The following is a 21686-nucleotide window of genomic DNA, read 5'->3' as shown; positions in this document are numbered from 1 at the left end:
GTGCTGAATTGATTGATTGATTGATTGATGCAGTCGCTGGCAAGGACGCGGCCACAGTGCTCCAGCGGCACCGCCCTTTTATCAGGCCTGAGTCACTCTTGTAGAAGTTTCTACAAAACCGAAACCCACCCGCCACAACCCCGCCGATTGCTCTCCGAAGCATCGCATCTGCACCAGCATCAGCGCCAGCATCAGCACCAGCAGCAGCATCTGCACCCTCGTCGTCGTCGTCTTCGTCGTCTTCAGCCTCGCGCCCTTCGCAGCAGCTTCTGCACCTCGACGCGCGTCTGCTTGCACGCTCACACTCTCGCAAGAATGGCGGGCAACTGGCCCGAGGCGCAGGTGCGCAAGACCTTTTTCGACTTTTTCGAGCAGAGGGGTCACACGCTGGGTGAGTTGCCGACCGGGACAAAGAAAAAAAAATATGGCTGCAGGTATCGCCAGGTTCGCCCCTCCAAGTGGCGGGGTTGATGCGAGAGGAAGACCTGAACATCGCCAAGGTCCTTGAGCAGCATCGCAACACAACAGACGACGAGACGCTGTCTAGTGATTCGGCTTGTCTCTTATCTTCCTCTTTCCTTTTTTACAGTCATCGCATCTCGACTTTGTTTCCATCAACTATCCCATCATGGCGAGCCATCAGCAAACATCTTCACTCAGAACCCAAGCGCTGACTGACTCTTCTCCCAAGTGCCCTCCGGCTCCGTCGTCCCTCACAATGACCCGACCCTGCTCTTCACCAACGCCGGCATGAACCAGTTCAAGCCCATCTTCCTCGGCACCGTCAACAAGTCCGATCCCATGTCCAACCTCAAGCGCGCCGTCGACACCCAAAAGGTCATCCGCGCCGGTGGCAAACACAACGATCTCGACGATGTCGGCAAGGACAGCTACCACCACACCTTCTTCGAGATGCTGGGCAACTGGTCCTTTGGCGACTACTTCAAGAAGGATGCCATCGAGATGGCCTGGGAGCTGCTGACCAAGGTCTACGGCCTCGACCCTGCTCGCCTCTACGTCACGTACTTTGAGGGCAACCCGGCCCTCAACCTCGAGCCCGATCTGGAAGCCAAGGAGCTGTGGAAGTCGGTGGGCGTGCCCGAAGACCAGATTCTGCCCGGAAATATGAAGGACAACTTCTGGGAGATGGGTGATCAGGGTCCCTGCGGCCCTTGCAGCGAGGTCCACTACGACAAGATTGGAGGACGCAATGCCGCCAGCCTCGTCAACATGGACGACCCCATGGTTGTCGAGATCTGGAACCTCGTCTTCATGCAGTTCGACCGACAGAAGGATGGAAGCCTCAAGCCCCTGCCCGCCAAGCACATTGATACCGGTATGGGCTTTGAGCGTCTGGTCTCTGCGCTGCAGGACACCGCTTCCAACTATGCCACCGACTGCTTCACGCCTCTGTTCAAGCAGATTGAGGAGGTTACTGGCGCCCGACCCTATACCGACAAGTACGGCGCCGATGACGCAGATGGCATTGATACCGCCTACCGAGTCGTCGCTGATCACATCCGAACCATGTCATTTGCCATTACGGATGGCGCTGTGCCCAACAACGACGGCCGCGGCTATGTCATTCGACGAATTCTCCGACGTGGTGTCCGATACGCCCGCAAGTATCTGAATGCCGAGATCGGTTCCTTCTTCTCCAAGATTCTGCCTGCTCTTGTTGCGCAGATGGGTGAGCAGTTCCCCGATCTTGCCAAGAAGCAGGCGGACATCAAGGAGATCCTCGACGAGGAAGAGGAGGCCTTCTCCCGCACCCTGGACCGCGGTGAGGCCCAGTTCGAGAGATATGCGGCAAAGGCTGCCAAGGACAACGTCAAGAAGCTGGACGGAGACGTCGTGTGGAGACTCTACGATACGTTTGGCTTCCCCGTCGACCTGACCAAGCTGATGGCCGAGGAGCGAGGCCTGGAGATTGACGAGGCCGAGGTCGCTGTGGCCCGCGAAAAGGCTCGAGAGGCCAGCAAGGCGGTCAAGGATTCCGTCCAGACCTTTGCCAAGCTCGACGTCCACAAGATTGCGGAGCTCGACACCGACCTCAAGGTTTCCCGGACGAACGACGACGCCAAGTACCTCAAGGGCGACAGCAAGGGCAAGGTTCAGTACATCTTTGACGGCAAGTCCTTCCTCAAGTCGACCAAGGACATCCCTGCCAACACTGCCATTGGTGTCCTGCTCGACCAAACCAACTTCTACGCCGAGTCCGGTGGCCAGGTCGCCGACACTGGCCGCATCGTCATCGACGATGTTGTCGAGTTCAAGGTCATTGACGTCCAGGACTACGGTGGCTACATCCTCCACAGCGGCTACATTGAGTACGGAGAGCTCTCTTCCGGCGACGAGGTCATCTGCGAGTACGACGAGCTTCGCCGCTCCCCCATCCGCAACAACCACACCGGCACACACATCCTGAACCACTCTCTGCGGGAGGTGCTGGGCGACGATGTCCACCAGAAGGGCTCGCTGGTCGACAACGAGAAGCTGCGTTTCGACTTTTCACACAAGACGCAGGTCAAGCTGGATGAGCTGAAGAAGATTGAGGAGCTCTCCAACCAGGACATCCGCGCCAACGCCAAGATCTACTCCAAGGACGTGGAGCTGGATCGTGCTCTGCAGATTGAGGGCCTTCGTGCCGTCTTTGGCGAGACCTACCCCAACCCAGTGCGCGTCGTTTCCATCGGCATGGATGTTGACACCCTGCTGGCCGACCCCAAGAATCCCGACTGGCGAAAATACAGTGTCGAGTTCTGCGGCGGCACCCACGTTGAGCAGACCGGCCTGATCAAGGACCTCGTCATTGTCGAGGAGAGCGGAATCGCCAAGGGCATCCGCCGCATCATTGCCTACACGGGCGAAGCGGCCCACCAGGTCCAGCGCGAGGCCAAGCTGTTTGAGCAGAAGCTGGACGAGCTCGAGAGCCTCCCCTTTGGCCCCGAGAAGGAGGCCCAGGTCAAGGCGGTCTCGCAGGAGCTCAGCCAGCTGGTCATCTCCACGCTGACCAAGGACGAGTTCAACCAGCGCTTCCAGAAGATTGCCAACGCGGTCGTGGCCGAGCAGAAGAAGAAGCAAAAGGCCGAGTCCAAGACGGCCGCCGACGTCGTGGCCAAGCACTTTGAGACGAACAAGGACAGCAAGTACTTTGTCGGCCGACTGCCCATCAGCGCCAACGCCAAGGCGGTGGGCGAGGTCATCAAGTACTACCAGTCCAAGGACAAGGAGAAGTCGGTGTACGTGTTTGTCGGCGGCGCGGAGGAGGGTGCCGTTGCCCACGGCGTCTATGTCGGAACAGTGAGTTATTCCTAACATCATATTAAGCGCTCCCCCCACCCCCCCCCCCCCCTTTCTCCTTTTCTTCTGATGGACACGTCGGCTAACAGATCTTGTTCTTTTCAGCATCTGTCTTCACAAGGCGTCACTGCCGAGCAATGGGCCGCGTCCGTGTCGGAAGTCATTGGCGGCCGCTCGGGCGGCAAGGAGCCGTCCCGCCAGGGCCAGGGAACGCAGCCAGAGAAGATTGACGACGCGGTGGAGACTGCCAGGAAATGGCTGGAAGAGAAGCTGAAGCTGTAAAGAAGCAGAAGAAGAAGAGGAAGGAGGAGAAGGAGCAGCGTTTATTCTGTATATTATTAAAGGAGCTATATATTGTTTGTTGCCACAACTGAACTGGAATGTGTCTTTAACTTTGGGGGGAGAAAAAAGGGATCTATGGGTGATGGGATAAAGGGAAATTAGAATAGCGCAGATGGGCTGGATATTGGAGAGTTCAAACAAGTGATCAAGCCACTTGAAGTTCTCTTTGAAACACATGAATGACATATGGTCTGTTGGTGTATTACACTCATTGTTCTCTCAAGCCGTGGATACAGTGCGTTTGATACAATTCCATTCGAGGATTTTGATAAAAAAATCTATATAAGTACACTGCCTCGAGGAGTATGAACACTTTTGTTTTTTTTTTTTCTTTCTTCTTCATACAGTAACCATGACACTGGCGTTTCGATAATGCGACAGCAGCGGATTCTCACCGCTCCTCGTCTCCGTGTCTTCAACGTACGCCCAGCGGCGCATGAAGTCGCCGTGGGACATGACGCGGGTCAATTTGCCCGTGATGGCGCGGTAGATGGCTTCTGTGATGTGGAAGTCTGTGGGGAAGAGGATGTCAAAGTAGCCTTGGTGGACCTATTTCCCACATTAGAAAAGAAAGAGAAAGAAAAACAAAAAATAGTGATGGTTGGATTGATGCTCATACAATGGGTTATGCGTGGAGATTTAACTTGGAAAAAAATAAAAATAAAAAATAAAAAATAAAAAAAAAGAAAGGGGGGCTCCAAGAAGATTGTGGAAGGGGTTTGGCAATGGAGACTTACGAGGGGAGTGGTGACGGGCACCATTTTCCGCTGGAAGCGCGTCTGCACTACGGGTGCGTTGAGGCCCTTGATGGCCTGGGGCAGGGAATCGAAATCCGAGGTGAGCAGGCGGTGGGCGGGAAAGTACTTTTCCAGCACGTCAAAGAACTGCATGAGCCTCGTGGGGATGAACTCGGCCTCGGAGAGGTTGGCGGCAAAGGGCATCTTGGTGGACAGGTAGCGCAGGAGCGGGTTGGAGGGATACGGCTTGGGGTAGTTGCCGCCGGTGGCGGCGTGGCGGACGCGGAAGAAGCGCGCGGCGAGGGGATCGAGCTCGTGGACGTAAAACTCGTAAAAGTCGCCGTCGCCGTCGATGAGGACGTGGCCCTGCAGGGGCTCCTCGGTGAGGACGTCGTAGCGGATGCCGTCGTGGGAGAAGTTGTCAAAGACCTCCATGGCGAGGAAGAAGCACGGCGAGGGCACGTAGCGGTCCCAGTCGAAGATGGAGCGGTTGACAATCTCGACCTTGTCGGCGTGGCCGCGGGACTCGGCCGTGGAGAGCAGGTGTTGGCTCTGCAGGGCGGCGAGCGACGACGAGATCTCGATAATGTTGAACTTTGTGCGGGCGTAGACCTGCGGGTCGGCGGCGCGGATGTAGTCGAGGATGTTGAGCATGAGGGTGCCCCTGCCGGCGCCCATCTCGAAGATGAGCAGGTCGTCGTAGGGATACGTCGTCAGCCGGTAGTTGGACACGAGGTACCGCGCAATGGCCTCGCCGTAGTGCGGCCGGAAGAGCTCTGTCGGCGTGTGCCACAGCTGCCTCGTGGGACTCTCGCCGTCTCTCTCGTCGAGCAGGTCCTCGAACTCGGTGTATCGCCTGCCGAGCTCGGCCTGGAACTCGAGCTCGTCGCGCATGGAATTGAAGTCGAAGGGCTCGCCGGGGCTGAAGATGACGGCTTCCTTGGAGAAGTAGCCGTATGAGGGGTTGTATAGACTGTCTGTTATGTGTTGCCAATCGTCAGGATTCCCCGGCTCACTTGATGCGTTCATTCAAAGGAGAGGAGGCTCGTTGTTGGACACATACCATCTATAAAGTCCCGAAGCAGCATCTTGACCCTCCGCGGCCGCTCCGTCCTCGTCTTGAGCTCCTGCAGCGAGATGTACGGATACTCGGCAAACTCCTCCCTCCGGTCCTCGGGCAAGATGTGCGTCCTCTGCTGCCAGCGGCTCTCGTTGGTCTTCATGCCGCGGTCGATGGAGGGTCTCGTCGCGAGGCCGCGGGTCGGCTGGCGGTGGCTGCTGCGGGCGAGGCCATTGCGCAGGCCCTGGCAGCCGCGAGGCCGGTGGCGGAACAGCTGGCGGAAGAGATGCGCCACGATGGGAGAGTCCATGGCCGTCTGTGAAGAGATAGGGATGATGGTTTGCGTCCCTGAAGCAGCTTCGAGTTTGGTGTGGTTGACATTGATTGGCAGCTATCCGGAAGGAGGTTTGTTCCGAGCAGGGCTGCCCCGCGATGCTCCTGGCAGGTACGTACCCTCAATTTGCTGCTGATCTTTTTTTTCTCTCTGCTTTGGTTGAATTTCTCCCACGAGGCTGCAGGGATCAGCAATGACCTCATCAGAGGTACCACTTCCTTAGTCCATCTCGCACGAGTCAACCAACTCTGACAACCCTCAACCCTCCAATTGAGACAAGATATGAAGGAGTTGTGATTATGATGCTTCGCACATCTACACACACAGGAGGAGCATGTCACTGAGCGACCACCCCAAGGCCTACGGCACTGCCGCCATCGCCGTCGCCTTTGCAGCAGGCGTCGTCGCTACCCTGAGCTTCAAGGAGCTCTACCCCGAGCTCGAGTCTCGATATCAGCACAAGAGCGCCGGCAGCCGCCGCCGGTCAACGGATCCCCGGAGGAGCAGCCTCTTCTGGAGCGCACCGGTGAAGCTCGAGGATCACGATGCGACGACCGCGGCGCTGGTGACGCGGGCGGCGGGGATTGCAAACGGCATCGAAGGATGCATCGGCAACACGCCGCTGATTGAGATCCAGTCGCTCTCGAGGGCCACGGGCCGGATCATTCTCGCCAAGGCCGAGTTTCTCAACGGCGCGGGCAACAGCCCCAAGGACCGGGTGGCGCTCAACATGATTGTCGAGGCGGAGAAGCAGGGCCTTTTGACGCCTCACCAAGGGGACACCATCTACGAAGGGACCGTCGGCAGCACGGGCATCTCGCTGGCGACTCTGGCGCGCGCAAAGGGGTACAAGGCGCACATCTGCATGCCTGACGACCAGGCGTTTGAAAAGTCGGATCTGCTGATCCATCTCGGCGCGACCGTGGAGAGGGTCCCCGTTGCGCCCATCACGAGCCCGGATCACTTTGTCAACCTGGCTCGGAGGCGAGCCATTCAGCACACGCGCTCGTCGACGGACGGCAGCAAGGGCTTCTTCGCGAACCAGTTCGAGACGGAGTCCAACTGGCAGGCTCACGTCGTCAGCACCGGGCCCGAAATCTTCCAGCAGACGGACGGCGACCTCGACGCCTTTGTCGCCGGCGCGGGCACCGGCGGCACCATCTCGGGCGTGGCGCGGTACCTCAAGCTCGAGGCCAAGATGGACAAGCTCCGGGTCGTGCTGGCGGATCCCCAGGGCAGCGGGCTGTACAACAAGATCAAGCACGGCGTCATGTACTCGTCCACCGAGAAGGAGGGCACGCGGCGCAGGCAGCAGGTTGACTCCATGGTGGAGGGCATCGGCATCAACCGCCTGACAAACAACTTTGAGGTCGGGCGGGACTTGCTCGATGACGCGGTCAAGGTCACCGATGAGCAGGCTTGTCGCATGGCGAGGTGGCTCGTGGAGAATGATGGGATTTTTGTTGGGAGCAGCAGTTCCGTCAACTGCGTTGCTGCGGTCGTCACGGCGATGACGCTGCCGCCTGGGAGTCGCGTTGTTACGCTGCTGTGTGATTCGGGTACGAGGCATTTGAGCAAGTTCTGGAAGCATATCAAGGAGATGGGCTTGGAAGACGAAGGGGAGCCGACGGATTTGTTTGCCGAGCTGGGGATATCCAGGTCATGAGACTGAGGGTCTCGAGTACATACTGTAGCTTCACGAGCAGAGAAGCACCCGATATAAAAGATTGTACATAGCGCAAAGATGTATGTCATTCAAATCGAAAAGCGAGACATGAGGTCTAGCAGGGCGATCTAGCTTCAACAACAACAAACTATCGCATAAGCCTCATTGCAGACCAAGCGCATGGGTATGCATTCGCTGCCACAAGACGTGGGGAAAGGCGAAAAGAAAAGAAGGGATAGGAAAGCAAACATGGCATTACATGGCTCCAGAAGCCCTCGACTTCTTCATATCATACCCCAAAAATAAGGGGAGAAAAAGAAAGGAGGGAGATAAAACTAAAGCGTAATCAATTTTCCATAACTCCCACCCCGAAAAAAAAAAACGATGTTCCATCCACCCCCCCTATTCGCTGCGTTTGGTCAAATAAATAAAGCCATTATCAAAACAACCGTCTTCATGATCCTCAGATTAGACGTGGCGCGTCGCCTGTATTACTAGTATTTTTTTCCCTCCTTCCGATATCTCCTTATGAGAACTGTAGATTTACATCTCGTTAGCACTACAACTACTGACGAAGAAAAAATTGAGATGACGGGGGGGGGGGGGGGGGGGGGGGGGGTTGGAATAGAAAAGAAACTCACCTTCCAGCGGTTGCCGCAATTCATACACTCGCAAAACGTCGTCATCGGCTCATCAGCGCTCCGTGTCTGCGCCTGGGTATAGCTGACCCTCTTCTTCTTACACTTGCCGCACTCGAGGCTGTCGCTGATGCTCTTCTCCGCCATGGGAACCTGCGCCTTCTTCATGTTCTCCTTCTCCAGCTCGAGCTCCATCCTGCGCTGGTCCTCGCTCTTGAGGTCCTCGTCCGTCATGCTGACGAAGCGCTCGGGCGCAATGTCGCCGGACATGACGCGCTTGCCCAGGTCGCGGTTGGACTTGTTCTTGAGGTTGGCGAAGAGCGACCGGATCTTCTTCTTGTACTCGGCGCCCTCGCCGTTGAAGACGGTGTAGGCGGCGTTCTCGACGGCGACGGCCTTTGCGATGACGCTGCTCTCGGGCTCGACGGATCGGTAGGCCAGGCCGTTGTAGATGAGGCCGATGCACTGGTTGCGCACGTTGGACTCGGTGCGCTTGATGTTGACGCCGTCCGTGTCGAACTTGCGCTTCTCAGGGTCGCCCTTGTATGCCTTGCCGGCGGGGGCCGCGGCGTTGTTGTTGTTGTTATTGTTGCCGTTGTTGTTGGGCGGCGATGCGGCGTTGGCGGGCGCCGAGGGCGAGCCCATCTTTGCCTTTTGGAGCTTGGAGTTCTTCTCCTGCTCAACCAGCTTCTTCCACTTGATGACGAGCTCCGAGGCGGCCCGGGCAATGTCCTTGTTGGGGTTGGACCTCAGCTTGCCGACGAAGACACCTGCGCGCGTGGCCTAGAGTTTTTGCGACAAGTCTGCGTGTTAGGAGAAGAGATCCAAGAACAAGAACAAGACAAAGAGGGCCAAGCTGTGCTTGGAGAGGACAGCGACGGAGAGCAAAGGTGAGGTGCGTTCAAGGAAAGTGGCGAGAAGCCACGAATGCGATGCGACAGTGACGGGATTGGTAACCGTCCAAACTTGACAGACAGGTAATAACCAAAGTCCCTCCCACAAGAAGCATGCATTCACAGCAGCCGATCCAGCCAGACCACTGCATTTCTTCCCTCTCAACCACATCCTTCTCTCACATCCCATCCCCCCCTCAGCCCTGAACAGCGCATGTCCCTCCCAAGCTCAAGGAGAGAGAGAAAAAGAGAGCATCAACGTACCCGCAGCATCTCCTCCGTCGGCGACGCCTCCTTCTTGAGCAGCTCGAGCAGCTTGAGCGCATTCTCGGGCGGCTCGTTGGCGGCCACGACCTTTGTCAGCGCCTTTACGCGCGACTCGAGCTCACGCTGATCCATCGGCATCGCGGGCTGTATGATGACGAAATTTCCAAGCTTCAATCTTCCCTCTATCTTCTTCTTTCTTCTATTCCTTTTTTCCCCCTTCCCTTCCCTTTTCTTTGCGTCGTCGGGCGTTTGCGGGTGAATGGACGTTATGCGACAACGGGAAGATGATAGCTGAGATGTTCCGCGCAAGATCCGAGACGGGGAGCGATGACGCTGTTCGAACGGGTAGAGTAGGTAGAAAAGCAACAAAAGTGGGAATCGAGAGAGAGAGAGAAGAAGACGAAAGCTGTCGGCGGAAGAATTGGCAGTTGGAGCGCTTTCCGTCTATTTATGTGTTTTTGCAGAGCAACGGCAAGCAAACAATTAAATGGCCCCGGATGACGAAGAGAAGCTTCAAGGTTCGAGGCTTCGTTATCAAGGATTTGTGTGCTTGGGCCGCGGTCGCGCGAGTTCGTTTTCGCAATAGGCTCAAGAGGTTTGGGTTTGAGGCGGGAATGAGAGGTGCCGGGCTTTAGCCGGCCGTGGATGATTCTCTCATGATCGGGGTGGAAAGAGAAGGTGCTGAGGAGGTCACGTGGGCTGTTTGTCAGCCGTCTTGCACGAGGAGATGAGGCAGAAACAGTGCTCACGTCTTGATGAAGCCTGACTGCTCCTCAGTGTCTGCCATTGAAATCCTACTAACAATTTGAAGAGTCGAGTATGCAAGCACTATTGTTTTGGTAAAGGATGTCAATGCACTGCCCGTCACTTTGCATCTCACATGACGTTCCAGGCCGGAAGTGCGCACGTGCTCACTCTAATCTACCTACCCTTGATATACCGATACCAGTACAAGATGCAACCAAGTTCTGCCTCAGTCATACAGCTAGACAAGCAATGATATGACAGTGACTATGCGTCCCTCTGTGTACCAAATCCAACGAGATCATAGTCTTCTCACAGAGCCAGTCCCTCTAGCTCACCCACGCCTTTGTCTAGTGGTCTTTCTCCGTTTATTCACCCCTGAACCATCCCCAGCTTCCTCTTCCTCCTCCTCTTCTTCCCCGGCCACATTCGCCCTCAGTCGATCCACCGCAGCCGCCATCCGTTTGCTCCCCTGGACTCGCTGCCTGGGAGCAAACGTCTCCCTTGCGCCGGCGCCAACGCTCCCGCCAAAGAACCTCGTGATGTTGCTCTGTGTCCCCTCAATCTCCCGCTTGTTCATGTCCCGAATCACCGGCACAAGCACCTCGTCGGTGCGCTCCTTGCTCCAGCCGATCGTGGCCATGAGATACTCTCGCAGCCCCGCCACGTCAGGCACGCCCCATTGAAACTTCTCGGTGCTGCTGTCGACCATCGGGTGCAGATAGGCCTCGTAGACTGCTGGACTGGGAAAGCCAAGCGGCAGGAAGAGTTTGGTGGCTTGTGACTTGCGGAACTTGCGTCGAAAGGGAGAAAAGGCGTCAGCCTCCTTGGGCCGCGTCTGGGACTGAACTTCCTTCCACCATTCGCGGAATTGCACAAGGCCATCTTTGCCGGGAAACTCGGACAGGATCTCAACGGCGGTGACCGGGCCGACGCCTGGTAGCCCTTCTGTGTAGTCCGATCCCAGAAGCTGAGCGAGAGAAATGAGCTGCTCTCGTGATAGCGACATTTCCTTCTCAAGGTCCGAGGCGATATAGCATTCGACAAACTTGTTGCTGTTGAACATGTTCTTGTAGACCCGTGTCCCGCCAAAGAGAAAGGTATCCGAGTCGTCTGTGACAATGCCGTCTACCATGCCCAGCCGGACCAGCTCAGCGCACTGCGCTTCTGCTTCCATCGGTGCCGTGATGTACGGGATGCCAAAGAGGCGAAGCAGAGCCTGGCACTCTGCAATCATCGTCTGCGTCACTTCGTCCGCGTCTCGGCGATCCTTCTTCTGCTGGTTTCGGAGGGCCCGCAATTCTCTCTCGTAGTCTTCCCTGTTCTGCTGAGTCGACTTGTTGTTCAATTCGCTGGCGAAGCGAGCATGTTCCTCTGCTTCTTCAGCCATCTGCGCCAGGAGCTCTTCATCCTCAGGATCGCTGAACTCGTCATATTCAACATCATCGTTAAAGAAGTCATCGTCCGCAATCGTGGTGCTGCCAAGAGTAGCTTCTGCTGGAGGACGGCCTGAAGAAGCAGCCTCTGCTAGGAAAGCCGCTGCTTGAGCATCCCCTTCTAATGTGCTGTCTGGTGGTTGGACATCTTCAAACTCGGGTTCCGGCGAGTCACGGGTCTCCTGTGCTTCTAGAACAGGGACGCTCGGGGCAGCGGGCTGCTCAAGGCCGAGGACTTGTTCAAATTCGGGCTCCGGAGATTCCTCGTCTATTTTCTCCATCTCCTCCTCAGCTGGTTTGGCAGTGGGCGACTTGACGTCTGGAACTGCCTTGTGATCTGCCTCGTGATCTTCGTTGACATCTGCAGATGCTGCTTCTGGGGACGGCGGTATTTCAATGACCTTGACATCTTTTGTGCCCTCCTCGTCATCCGAAGATTCAATTTCAATCAACTGGTCCCGCAACTCTCGTCGCCGGAGTCTCTCCTCCTCCTCCGCTTCGGCTCGGTCTTGAGCGTTGATCTCCCTGTCGACGTCCTGCTGCTTCTTGATTGCCTCTCGGATATCCGTGCTGTCGTCTACTAGCCATGGAGGGAGAGGCCTGGGCCCATCCTCCTCCTGCTGTTCCACCTCGAAGCCGCCGCCCAAGGCTTCCTGCTCTGGTTCTTCTTCTTTGGCTAGTCCGCCATCACCGCCTGCTGAAATCACGATTGGCTCTTCTTCCCGCGTACTCTTCTTCTTTGCAAAAAGAGAAGACCCCCAATCTAGCTTTGGAAATGGCAAGGGCCCGTCGAACGGGTTCTTCTTGTTCTCAAAGACTGGCTTTGGCTGAGACTTCTTCATCCTCCGCGATCGTGCCAGGATTGCTTGCATGTCGTCATCACTGTCGCTGTCCTTTGCTTTATCCTGTTCGACTGGGGCTTCTTGGCGTTTGGGGACCGCCGCGTTGGCTCGGTTGTTTACAATGTGCGCAATCATGGAGCCGCTGCGATGGCCGATGGGCTTTGGCGCCTCCACGGCAACTTGAGTCCACTCTGGCTTGTCTCGAGCGTCATTCTCAACTTCATTGTTGTCTCCCAATTCTCGACCAATGCCATGTTGGTTCTGTAGTGATAAAGCAATGGCGAAATTGAGGTCCTCCTCCTCTTCTGGATGCATAGTTTCCCCGACTTGGTCATCTAATGAAGCCTCAATGGGCTCCATTTCCCCTCCAACAAACAGAGAGCCTTCATTGTTGCCATCGGTGGTGGCAGCTTCCTGTTTGTGGCTCGCGTAGTATTGCTGTCGCCGAGTCGTCAGGCCTTGTGCAGCTTCACGGCTCGCCATATTGGACTGAGACAGCTTAGGTAGTCGGTTGAATCCCTCGATTGGTACGTCTTCAAAATCATCGTCTTCATCCTCATCGTCTTCACTCTTCTCATCCTTTGTCTGGTAGTGAAACTGAACGGCATCCACGTCAATCGGCTTGTGGGCTTTTCCAACGTCTTTGTCCTTGCTGACGACTCCGAGAGCCCAGCCTCCCTCGACACCCTCATTCTTGACCAAGATGTACTCTCGATCTCTCTCACCGGCAATACGAGCGTTGACGCCTAGTGTCAAGTCAGTACCCGACATGCCGACCTCGTACATGAGCCGCTGCGTCAGGTGATTTCTCTCCTTGACACGCTCGATCTGAAACCTAGAAAAGGCCATGCGGTCAGGGAACATGTCGTTGAGCTGCTCTTTGCTGAGACCCATCCTGAGCCGACTCCTCAACCGAGCCGCATTGAGAATGTTGTACCTGTCCGGCGGTGGAAGGCTCTTGAAGAAGTCGCCGTCGAAATCAATCTTGCTGAAGTCGTATAAGTTGATATCCTCTCCATTGTTGAATTGCCGGGCATATTCCTCCAGCTCCTCCACGCTCATGATTCGAGGATCGTCCGGCTTCCCCATCGACGCTATCCCACCCTCGATTTCCGGCAAGTGATAGGCATCCTGCTTGTAGAACTTGCGGTTGCGCATCCTCTCCTGCTGGGACATGCCAATCTCCTCGACATATACCAAGTCCTTGGCATCGGGTATGACTTCTTCTTCTTCCTCCGCCGCTCTCAATGCTCGCGGCCTCTCTTTTTCCCTTTTGCGCTTTTCCTCCTCCTCTTCCGCAAGTCGCTGCATCTGGATGGCGAGAAGCTTTCCCGCCGTTCGGACAGCATCTTCCCGCCTGCCCTCTCGCCTCTGTTTGCGCTTCTGGATCGTTGCTCGCTTCAGCGCCGGGGCGCCGCCGTCGAACACAAAGACGGGCTGGATGCCAAACCACAGAAGCTTGCAGATGCGGCGGAAGAAGCCCACAATGTGAGAGTTGCGCAGCGCATTGCCTTCTTTATCGCGAACGGCCTTGAGGAACTGGTAGATCCAGATCGACGCATCTACCGCCAGACGCTTTCGGTTGAGCGTTGCCAGGTTAGTTGGCCGTGCGCACGGCTGGACCACCGTCCAGAGTCCGTTGACACCCATGGCGAGGGCGCGGGCCTAACGATTGCCCGCAAGTCGTTGAATTGCTAGTGAGATAAAGATGGCATTGCGAGAATGCACGTGCGAGCTTAACTCGCTCCTGCTGCACTCGTAGAGGCGGAAATGCTGGATGCAAGTGGCGAAGTGATGATGAAGAAGAGTCAAGATTCACGATGGAGGATCTTGCAGTGACGCTATCATACAGGTACCTTGGCAGGGCTGGTGGGTCCGTCAAGAATTTTAAAGCGGTACTTGTCTGGCCGCTACTTAACCTCTGTCTTGCCTATTCTCCAGAGGTTGCGGCTTATCATGACGCTATAAGTTCTGAGGTGGCCACCAGAAATGCGCATACCTTCTGACAGCTCTCACTGCCTTCACCTGTCTTACACCTTTATTCTCACCTCTACCTGCACATCTATCTTTGTCTCATGAGTTGTAGGTAGAGGCTAAAGGCCAGTCCACTACATAAGTAATAGTCCACTACATGATGCTACACACATCCGGATTCGGCCCCTCTACATCATCTCGAGGGCGGAGGAGTCGATCCATGGTCGTGTCAAGGTCATCCCAGTAGATGTGTGCCAACCAGCCCGTTCTCTGCTCTTCCAAGATCCTGGCCATGGTCCGCAGACACTCTTCATCTCTCTCAGACAACGCCGCCACCGCCAGCAGAATCCGCTTTTCAATGCCGCGTCCGCTGTTCGCAACGTAAATGTCATTGTACAGGGGGTTGTTGATTCTCTTCAGCTCATGTTCGAACATCCCAAAGATCATGATCATCCGTGCTGTGACCCAAAAGTAGTTGAGACTCGACAATGGTGAAGGACCGCAGATGTCCGAGTAGACGTCGCACCGGATGAGCTCAAGAAGCCCCCGTCGTGACAGGCGGTCAGGTCTTAGGTTTCGGGGCAGTGCTGCCTTGGGGTCCTTGTCGGACACCATATGGAGCGGACGGGGTCCGCCCGCCTCAAGAGACTGAAATCTGCCTGTCTCGTGCCTAAACGACTCGGCAGCTGAGTGATTTGACTGACGGGAGCGGAATTGATACAGGAAGGTGTGCTCTCCGAGGTCCTCGTTAGAAATACGGTCGGGATTCCATCCAGATTCGCGGTATAGCAGGAGATTGGACTTGGTGCGGAAGAAACGGTTTGCAGCCACGTCCAGCATGGCGAGCGTGGTATTGGCTCCCCTCTTCTGTGCGGCCCGTCGGCGATGTTCGAAATGAGTACCCGTCTTGCCAATCTGACTGCTGAGGGCGTCGGTGAAGTTGGAGGTAGGGGGGCGGCCGTCGGCGTAGAAGGCTTTCGAGAAGGTATCTTCCAGAGCAGCAAATAGCCCGACGGACCGTTTAAGATACTTCTGTTGCACCAGCATGTTATGCAGATGAACCATGAGCATGGGCTCGGGCATCCGGTCCCAGAGTGTCAGGCCGAACCGGTAAACGAGCTCCAGGCCCTCGGCCAGCCCAGCGCCGCAGAGAAAGGGCGAATATTCCCAGAGACCATTGGAGTTGCTGTTGGAAAAGCGAGAAGGTGGCAGCGTCGCCAGTCCAGACTTGTATTTGGACTCGCCCAGCCAGTCGCGAAAATCCCAAAGTATACCTTGGAGCACGCCGATGTGTGCCTCATGTCGCTCCGGATGCGTCGCGCTGTCCTGCTCCAGCAGCTGTTGCAGTACAAAAGCACCCTGTAGGATACCCTTGCCGAATCTCTCGGTTTGACGATCCAGGAAGAGGTCGACGTCTCGCCTCGGCCGGTAACCCTTCTTTGGCGGCTCCAAGACATGTCCCCTGAAGCTGTTGAGCGACCAGCCGCGCGAGACCATCAGAGAGTCGACTATGCACTGCAGCTGGAATACCAAGCTTGGGTTGATGAGCTTCTTGACGTCGGTGCCGGGCTTTTGCATAGCAATGGAGCTGCCCTCTAATAGTCAGAAATCATGCGGTCTGGACTGAGAAAGGGGAGAAAAGGGGTAAGAAGAGAGGAGGACGAAAAGAGTCAAGAAAGATAACTCACGTAACATTGCCGGCAAACTCGTTGATGCCAAAGAGCCGCACATGCTCGCTCCACTCGCCATCGGCGGACCAGTCGACCTTTTCGTATACATGATGTTCTCCCTTCATCGTGTTGCGTTGAACCACAATGCCGGAGAAGACATTGACCAGGTCGTAAAGCCAGTTGATGGTATAGGACCGGCGCCAACGTTGTCTCTGCTCCTTGGTGGCACGCTGCAGGTCCAGATTTGGATCCCACTTGTCAATCTCCTGGAGCATGCGCTTGGTCGGCTTTCCGCTGCGAGTGGCCTGGAAGTCGGTCACGAAGTCGACTAGGTCCCGGTATGCGTAGATGAGGAAGTATTCCTTGATATCGAGACTGGTTTCTTCCATCTTTTCTGCCGGCCCCTCCCCGTCTGAGGTCTTGTAGAGTGTAATTGCGAATTTACCCTGGGCCTTTTCGATATCACCGCGTGTAATGGTCCGCATTACCGTCTCATACGACTCGTGTCCGGGAAATTCAACCATGATGGCCGACTCGGCTCGCTTGACTATAGCCGTAGCCAGATCGCCCAGGGTAGCCGCCACGGCACCGTTGAGGCCCTCATACGCAACCTCACGCCACACGCCGCTCATGTACAGCCGGAGGTCGCAGATCTCCTCAAAGAGGGCATAGACAGCCAAGAGGTAATCGGTGACCGTGCCGTCTGTGTCCTCGATGATGCGGTAGCTTTCAAGCGGAACCTCATCCAGCGTCTGAGGCTTACTTTCCTGCTTGCCCTTCTTAGCTCGCTTGCCACCCTTCTTCTTCTTCTTTTTGTTGCCTCTTCCAGGCCGAGCTTGGCGGCGCTGTTGCCCGGCAGCAGCTGGTCTCGACTCCTCGTCAGATTCCTCGTCACCGCTAGAGTCCACAGCTGCAGTGTCCAGTCCGTTATTCGCAGAGCTGCCAAGGCCAAGTGCCGCAAACTTGTTGGTGAACCTGGCGCTTTCGACCTCTGCGTCAAGTTCGGCGTCGAGATCAGCCTCCCTGCTCCCGTCGGGCCGAACGGCCTGCTTTCGAGTCTGGTCCTGCTGCTGCTTCTCCCAAGCAGGCCCTCCAAAGAGCTCAAACACCTCATGTAGAGCATCGATAAAGTACTTGTGTGTTGTATTGCTCTTCTCCATCTCTGGATCAGCCTTTTTACTCAAGGCAGCGAGCTGCTGGAAAGCCATGTACATGACCGTCCTGGCGCGAGTCACGGACTGCAGTTTGCGGTAGATGGCTCCAGGGATGCGGATGGCATGCTCAGATATCGTCTTTGCCATGGCCACAAGCTCCCTAACAGTGACCTGACCCGTCACATTTTGGCGGTGCTGCTGCCCATCACTTGCTGCCTCTGCGGCCGCCGACGACTCGAGGACCGAGTTGAAGGCGTGGATGATCCAGAACAGGAGCTGCTGCGTATCCCGTTTGTACGTCCGGTACGTGTTCTGAGGCACAATGTCGTCCATTGTGAGGCCAGCCCGCGCTTGTCCAAAGCGTTCCACACAGCAGTCCTTTTAAGATGTTCCAACGTCTCACAACCAGGCTCTTCTTATAAGTGGCTCCAGGTGTGATCGCGATAAAGATCTCTCCCAGCAGGGCAATCTCGGATAAACCAAGGACCGGCGCCCTCCCCCAACACCATGAATTAAGGTACCGGATCTTCCTTGCATCTCATTCACATCCCTGTGTCGCTCAAAGGCCAAGGCCGTCCTCACAATGAACAAAGATGAGGCTCACGAATACCTCTCGTCTCTCTTGAACCAGAACATGCGCGTCTACACTACGGACGGCCGCATGTTTCGGGGGAGCTTCAAATGCACAGATCCGGTTCGTTCTCCCCATACCAGAAGAATGAGGAGTGTCCGCTTCTTTGGATGCTAAATAGGGCCCTTGACGAGATAGGATAGGAATATCGTGCTGGCAAACACGCACGAGTACCGACAGCCTTCAGAAGGGGAGCGTAGTGCTGCTGCGGCAAATGCCTCCGGCGACTCCGTGACGCTGGACATGACGTCTCGATATTTGGGCCTGGTGGTTGTTCCTGGGCACCATATTGTGAAGATGGAGGCTGAGCAGTTTCTGAGTCAAATGAAATAGAATGGCGCAATGAGAACAAGGTCAACACGAAACCCTATGCGCGACACAGCAACCGCAGGAGTTTTCGTTCCTTTTTCTTCTTTAACCTAATCACTGGGGCGGCATTGAGGCGGCGTTGAGGCTGGGTCTTTCTAATCGGTTTCTCAATCTAAATCACAAACACACAATATAATCACACAATTCGTGTTCTTAATAATATCAACAAACTCATACAAGGTATTAATGGTGAATGACCACACGCCCCCTATCCAAAAAGACACTATAAACCAGGTCGACCTAACCAGCGTTTGTTCCAGCCTTGTCCAAAACTCCCCCGCCAGCTCGGCGGCACCCAAAGCAGCATTATCGGCATTAGTCCTCGGCTTCCAAGACTGGGGTTTTATTTACTCAAACGTATTTTGTCCCCCCTCCCATCTTTCTTTTTCTCTGTGCTCATGCAACCTTCATGTTCGCACCTTAGGCGGCGAGGATCTCCTGAGTCCGACCTCGTGCCTCGCCGTTCATGCCACCGTCGCTACCCATGGCGGAGTGAGGGCGCTCCTCCTCCTCTTCCGCCTCTTCACCATCGCTGTCGATTGTGGCGCCTTGTTGTGTCCACGAGCCATGGTCGTTCAACGGGACATCTTGGTGGGATAGATCGTGGCCCTCTTCCCTAGCCCTGATGGTGTTGCGCCGTCGCTGGGAGAGATTCCGCGACCGAGTGGAAAGCTTGGAGCTTACGGCAGCATTTTGAGTGACCCAGTTTGTGAGGGCGTCTTCGCAGTCCTGGATGATGGCCTTGCTGGCTTCGTAGCCATCATATGCCGCTCGCGTCTCGCCGGGAGTGACGGGGGTGTCGTCGATCAGGTCAAGCAGGTGCTTGCCATAGCCAGCGATAATGGCGACTTTCTCGCAGTGTTCGCGCAGGGCATCAAACTGGTAAGTATACGCAGCCTTGACCTTTTCGCGGGTGATATTGGACAGCTGAGCCTCTGCCACGAGCGATTCGGCCTCGGCGCGGACCAGCTCCTGTTCCAGCACCACAATCTTGGGGGAGTTGGGCTCCTTGTACTTGAGCTGGGCGATTTGATCGGTGATTTTCTGTTTGCCTGCTCGAGGTCAGTATGGATTTATCCCTCATGTACACGGTCCAAGAATCGCCTTACGGTCTCGGCTAGGCTGAACCGATGCCTCGATATTGCGGATGCTCTTCATCGTGATGCGATATTGGTCGTACCGGTCGACGTACTGGTCTTCTAGCTCGCCGATTTCGTAGATGAGAACGCCAATCTTGTCGGTGACGTCAGAGACATCCTCGTCGGTGTTTTCACCCCAGAGGGACAATTGTTGCTGTAGAGCCGTCGGTCAGCAGCCATGGTCGGACCCCGCGCAAAAGGAAAGCCACCTACAGCCACCTCCATGCGCTCCTTGGCCACAAGCTCCATGCTCCGCATAACGTTCTTCTCCATCTTGACGAGCTGGGATAGCTTCTTGGCCAGATCTGGCCCAAAGGCGCCACCGGCATTGCGGCGGAGAGCATGACCTGCTTTGTCGTTTAGCCAAAGCTTTCACATGTACGCTTCGCGGTTGTGAAGATCATCAAAGTGGGCTAGGACCAAAAATCCAATCGTGCCAATCGGCCCTGAGTCATTCGACGGGAACGGGGCTCTTCGCAGCACTCACCCAAGCTTCCCCTTCCAAAGAAGCGACCCGACTTGGTAGACGACGGCGGAGGCGGCGGACTCTGTTGGACACATTGGTTAGCCGCGATGTCAAGTCGCGAGCGGCCGCAAACCGCGGGAAAAGATGCCGGCGGATCCCTACCTGAAGCTGCGAGGCCGTTGGCGCGCGGGTCTGGCGCATAGAGTATGTTCGATGCATTTTGGCGGTGTGACGGAGCGACCTAGTAGTAAGCGGTGCGAATTGGCGATGCGATTCTGCGCGTCGAGGGGAGTGAAATAAAAGGTATTGGCGCTGTGATAGGGGTTGCGCGCGCAGGAGAGGGATCAGCAGTGGTGCTTCACTGCTGTGCTGGATATCAATACGGGGTGGGACGAGATCAGAGCTGACGCAGGAGGGGGGACGGATGGGGAGACGATTATAAGAACGTGGAATGCCACGCCTTGGCTGCTTCTTTGGCGGAGCTGGCGGATCGTCATCGGCTGGACAGCTGCCCAGAGTTGCGCTCCGGCTACGTCATCCCCGCAGCTGGCGAGCCTGTCTGGGGCCCTAACAGCCCGCAGGTCCCCCGCCGGCGCTGCGCTGCCTGTGCAAGTACCGGCGCTACGCTAGGCCGCGATGTATATTGTACCTGTGCTGATGGACGCCCGGGTGAAGGATTGCGTTCAGGCTAGGTTGCGATCTGGCTCTTCAAGCTCTTGTTGTCTTTGTGGTACCACGGCGACGACGTCAGGTCCTATAGGGTTCGGGACCTGCGGATTGACTGGGAGGGTGATCGCTTTACTCTTACTGTAAGGTACCTACTGTACTTATGCCCAGGTAGATGACCTGGGCTGCCGTCAGAATGCATGTCTCAGCCCAGCCGAGGCGATTGGAAGCTTCCTGACGCTGCTGAGCGGCGTCCTGGCTGAGACAGACGCAGCGCCGATGGATTGGCCTGCCATGCCGGATTGGGTCTGGAGACGCTGCTGGAGCGGCGAGCCATGAGATCGATGGAAGTGCTAGTGCCGGGCTAGGGGAGAGTGAATGACGACGTTTGGAGTCTGTTTCATCACACAAGCACACGGTTAGGTGTCTGATTTTCCTGTTTTTCATCGTCAGCTTGCGAGTGCCAGGGATGAGACACCACTACCACTTATCACGATCTCGGCTCCCCTGTGCCTTGGGAGCACAAGGAGGCGGGTCCTGGTCGATTATGTTTGCATGTGTCATTGCCGTCACAGTGCCACAGCTGCTAATTAGTAGTAGTACTGGAGTCGTGCCTCATGGCACAGCTTTTTACTTGCACATCCTACCTACAAGATGCTCTAGATTGGATCCTGACCCTGCTCAGCTCAGCCTGGACGCATTGGCTGCCCCCCAGACCCGCACCTTGCGGCTCTATGTCGCCTTCACGATAGTAGTTGTAGAGGTATGTAGTTACCGATTATCTTCGTATCCGTTTGCAGTAAGAGCAGTAAGAACAGACTGTCTCTCGGCCCACGTAATCAGGACAAGTACATAGGATGCATTGCCAGATCGATTGGCTCGACATATTACCTCTAGGGTCGGGATCATGCAGCAAACACATTCCCGCGGTGGGGTGGCTACCTAAGGTAGGTATGTTGTTCCAGATCAATCAAAGTTAGCACGGATCCAAACGAGCTGTCAAACCCGGGGTCGCATGTGCACGATGAGCTATGTAGGTACTACTCACAGTGCCTTAACCTTAAGCTCCATACTACTACTACTACTACTACTACCTCCTCTAGTAGCAGCTGGAGCAGTATTTGACTCTTCCCGCCCTTCCAGTGGTCAACGCTGCATTGGCTTCCGCTGTTGGCGCGCGTATCAGATGCAACAATCAACAAACATGGCAATTAATCCCTGACATTCGGACGCTCGCTTACCCCCTTTCGCTACCACAGAGCACCGTTTGAGCCTGGCAAATCCAAATCCGGGACGGGGTCCATTGAGAAGCTCGCTGTATGCAGGTACGCTCCACATCCTCGGCTTTGGGGTGT

The 21686-nt window shown here is 55.9% G+C and overlaps 8 protein-coding genes across 8 annotated transcripts; 3 read left to right on the top strand and 5 right to left on the bottom strand.

Annotated features, from left to right (window-relative positions):
- Positions 1 to 315: 315 nt before the first annotated feature.
- Positions 316 to 3585, top strand: TRIREDRAFT_4537 (uncharacterized protein; the record flags this gene model as incomplete). Its single annotated transcript, XM_006966412.1, has 3 exons — positions 316 to 391; positions 692 to 3303; positions 3409 to 3585. 3 exons carry the CDS (start codon positions 316 to 318, stop codon positions 3583 to 3585), a joined length of 2865 nt encoding a protein of 954 aa, XP_006966474.1.
- Positions 3586 to 3984: 399 nt separating this feature from the next.
- Positions 3985 to 5752, bottom strand: TRIREDRAFT_4536 (uncharacterized protein; the record flags this gene model as incomplete). Its single annotated transcript, XM_006966411.1, has 3 exons — positions 3985 to 4194; positions 4383 to 5321; positions 5477 to 5752. 3 exons carry the CDS (start codon positions 5750 to 5752, stop codon positions 3985 to 3987), a joined length of 1425 nt encoding a protein of 474 aa, XP_006966473.1.
- Positions 5753 to 6063: 311 nt separating this feature from the next.
- On the top strand, positions 6064 to 7943 carry TRIREDRAFT_122565 (cysteine synthase-like protein). The gene is made up of 2 exons (XM_006966577.1): positions 6064 to 7450; positions 7862 to 7943. The coding sequence occupies exon 1, from the start codon at positions 6111 to 6113 to the stop codon at positions 7440 to 7442; it is 1332 nt and encodes a 443-aa protein (XP_006966639.1). The 5' UTR covers positions 6064 to 6110; the 3' UTR covers positions 7443 to 7450; positions 7862 to 7943.
- A 134-nt stretch (positions 7944 to 8077) lies between these two features.
- TRIREDRAFT_49522 (uncharacterized protein) lies at positions 8078 to 9719 on the bottom strand (the record flags this gene model as incomplete). The annotated part of the gene is made up of 2 exons (XM_006966490.1): positions 9238 to 9719; positions 8078 to 8863 (listed from the first exon to the last, which is right to left on the bottom strand). Coding segments are annotated over exons 1-2 (927 nt in total), but the record flags the coding sequence as incomplete, so codon positions are not given.
- A 327-nt stretch (positions 9720 to 10046) lies between these two features.
- Positions 10047 to 13996, bottom strand: TRIREDRAFT_79304 (uncharacterized protein). Its single transcript, XM_006966489.1, has 3 exons — positions 12736 to 13996; positions 11780 to 12672; positions 10047 to 11749 (listed from the first exon to the last, which is right to left on the bottom strand). Exons 1-3 carry the CDS (start codon positions 13910 to 13912, stop codon positions 10319 to 10321), a joined length of 3501 nt encoding a protein of 1166 aa, XP_006966551.1. The 5' UTR covers positions 13913 to 13996; the 3' UTR covers positions 10047 to 10318.
- A 393-nt stretch (positions 13997 to 14389) lies between these two features.
- On the bottom strand, positions 14390 to 17393 carry TRIREDRAFT_108793 (uncharacterized protein; the record flags this gene model as incomplete). Its single annotated transcript, XM_006966488.1, has 2 exons — positions 14390 to 15824; positions 15925 to 17393. 2 exons carry the CDS (start codon positions 17391 to 17393, stop codon positions 14390 to 14392), a joined length of 2904 nt encoding a protein of 967 aa, XP_006966550.1.
- A 250-nt stretch (positions 17394 to 17643) lies between these two features.
- Positions 17644 to 18218, top strand: TRIREDRAFT_49517 (uncharacterized protein; the record flags this gene model as incomplete). Its single annotated transcript, XM_006966576.1, has 2 exons — positions 17644 to 17754; positions 17830 to 18218. The coding sequence occupies 2 exons, from the start codon at positions 17644 to 17646 to the stop codon at positions 18022 to 18024; spliced, it is 306 nt and encodes a 101-aa protein (XP_006966638.1). The 3' UTR covers positions 18025 to 18218.
- Positions 18219 to 18309: 91 nt separating this feature from the next.
- Positions 18310 to 20030, bottom strand: TRIREDRAFT_79300 (uncharacterized protein). The gene is made up of 5 exons (XM_006966487.1): positions 19828 to 20030; positions 19687 to 19747; positions 19413 to 19546; positions 19170 to 19353; positions 18310 to 19112 (listed from the first exon to the last, which is right to left on the bottom strand). Exons 1-5 carry the CDS (start codon positions 19882 to 19884, stop codon positions 18481 to 18483), a joined length of 1068 nt encoding a protein of 355 aa, XP_006966549.1. The 5' UTR covers positions 19885 to 20030; the 3' UTR covers positions 18310 to 18480.
- Positions 20031 to 21686: the final 1656 nt, after the last annotated feature.

Source organism: Trichoderma reesei (genome assembly GCF_000167675.1).
Source record: "Trichoderma reesei QM6a unplaced genomic scaffold TRIREscaffold_13, whole genome shotgun sequence".
NCBI lineage: Eukaryota > Fungi > Ascomycota > Sordariomycetes > Hypocreales > Hypocreaceae > Trichoderma > Trichoderma reesei.
Note: the sequence above shows the minus strand (reverse complement) of the source record. Positions and strands in the feature narration are given on the sequence as shown.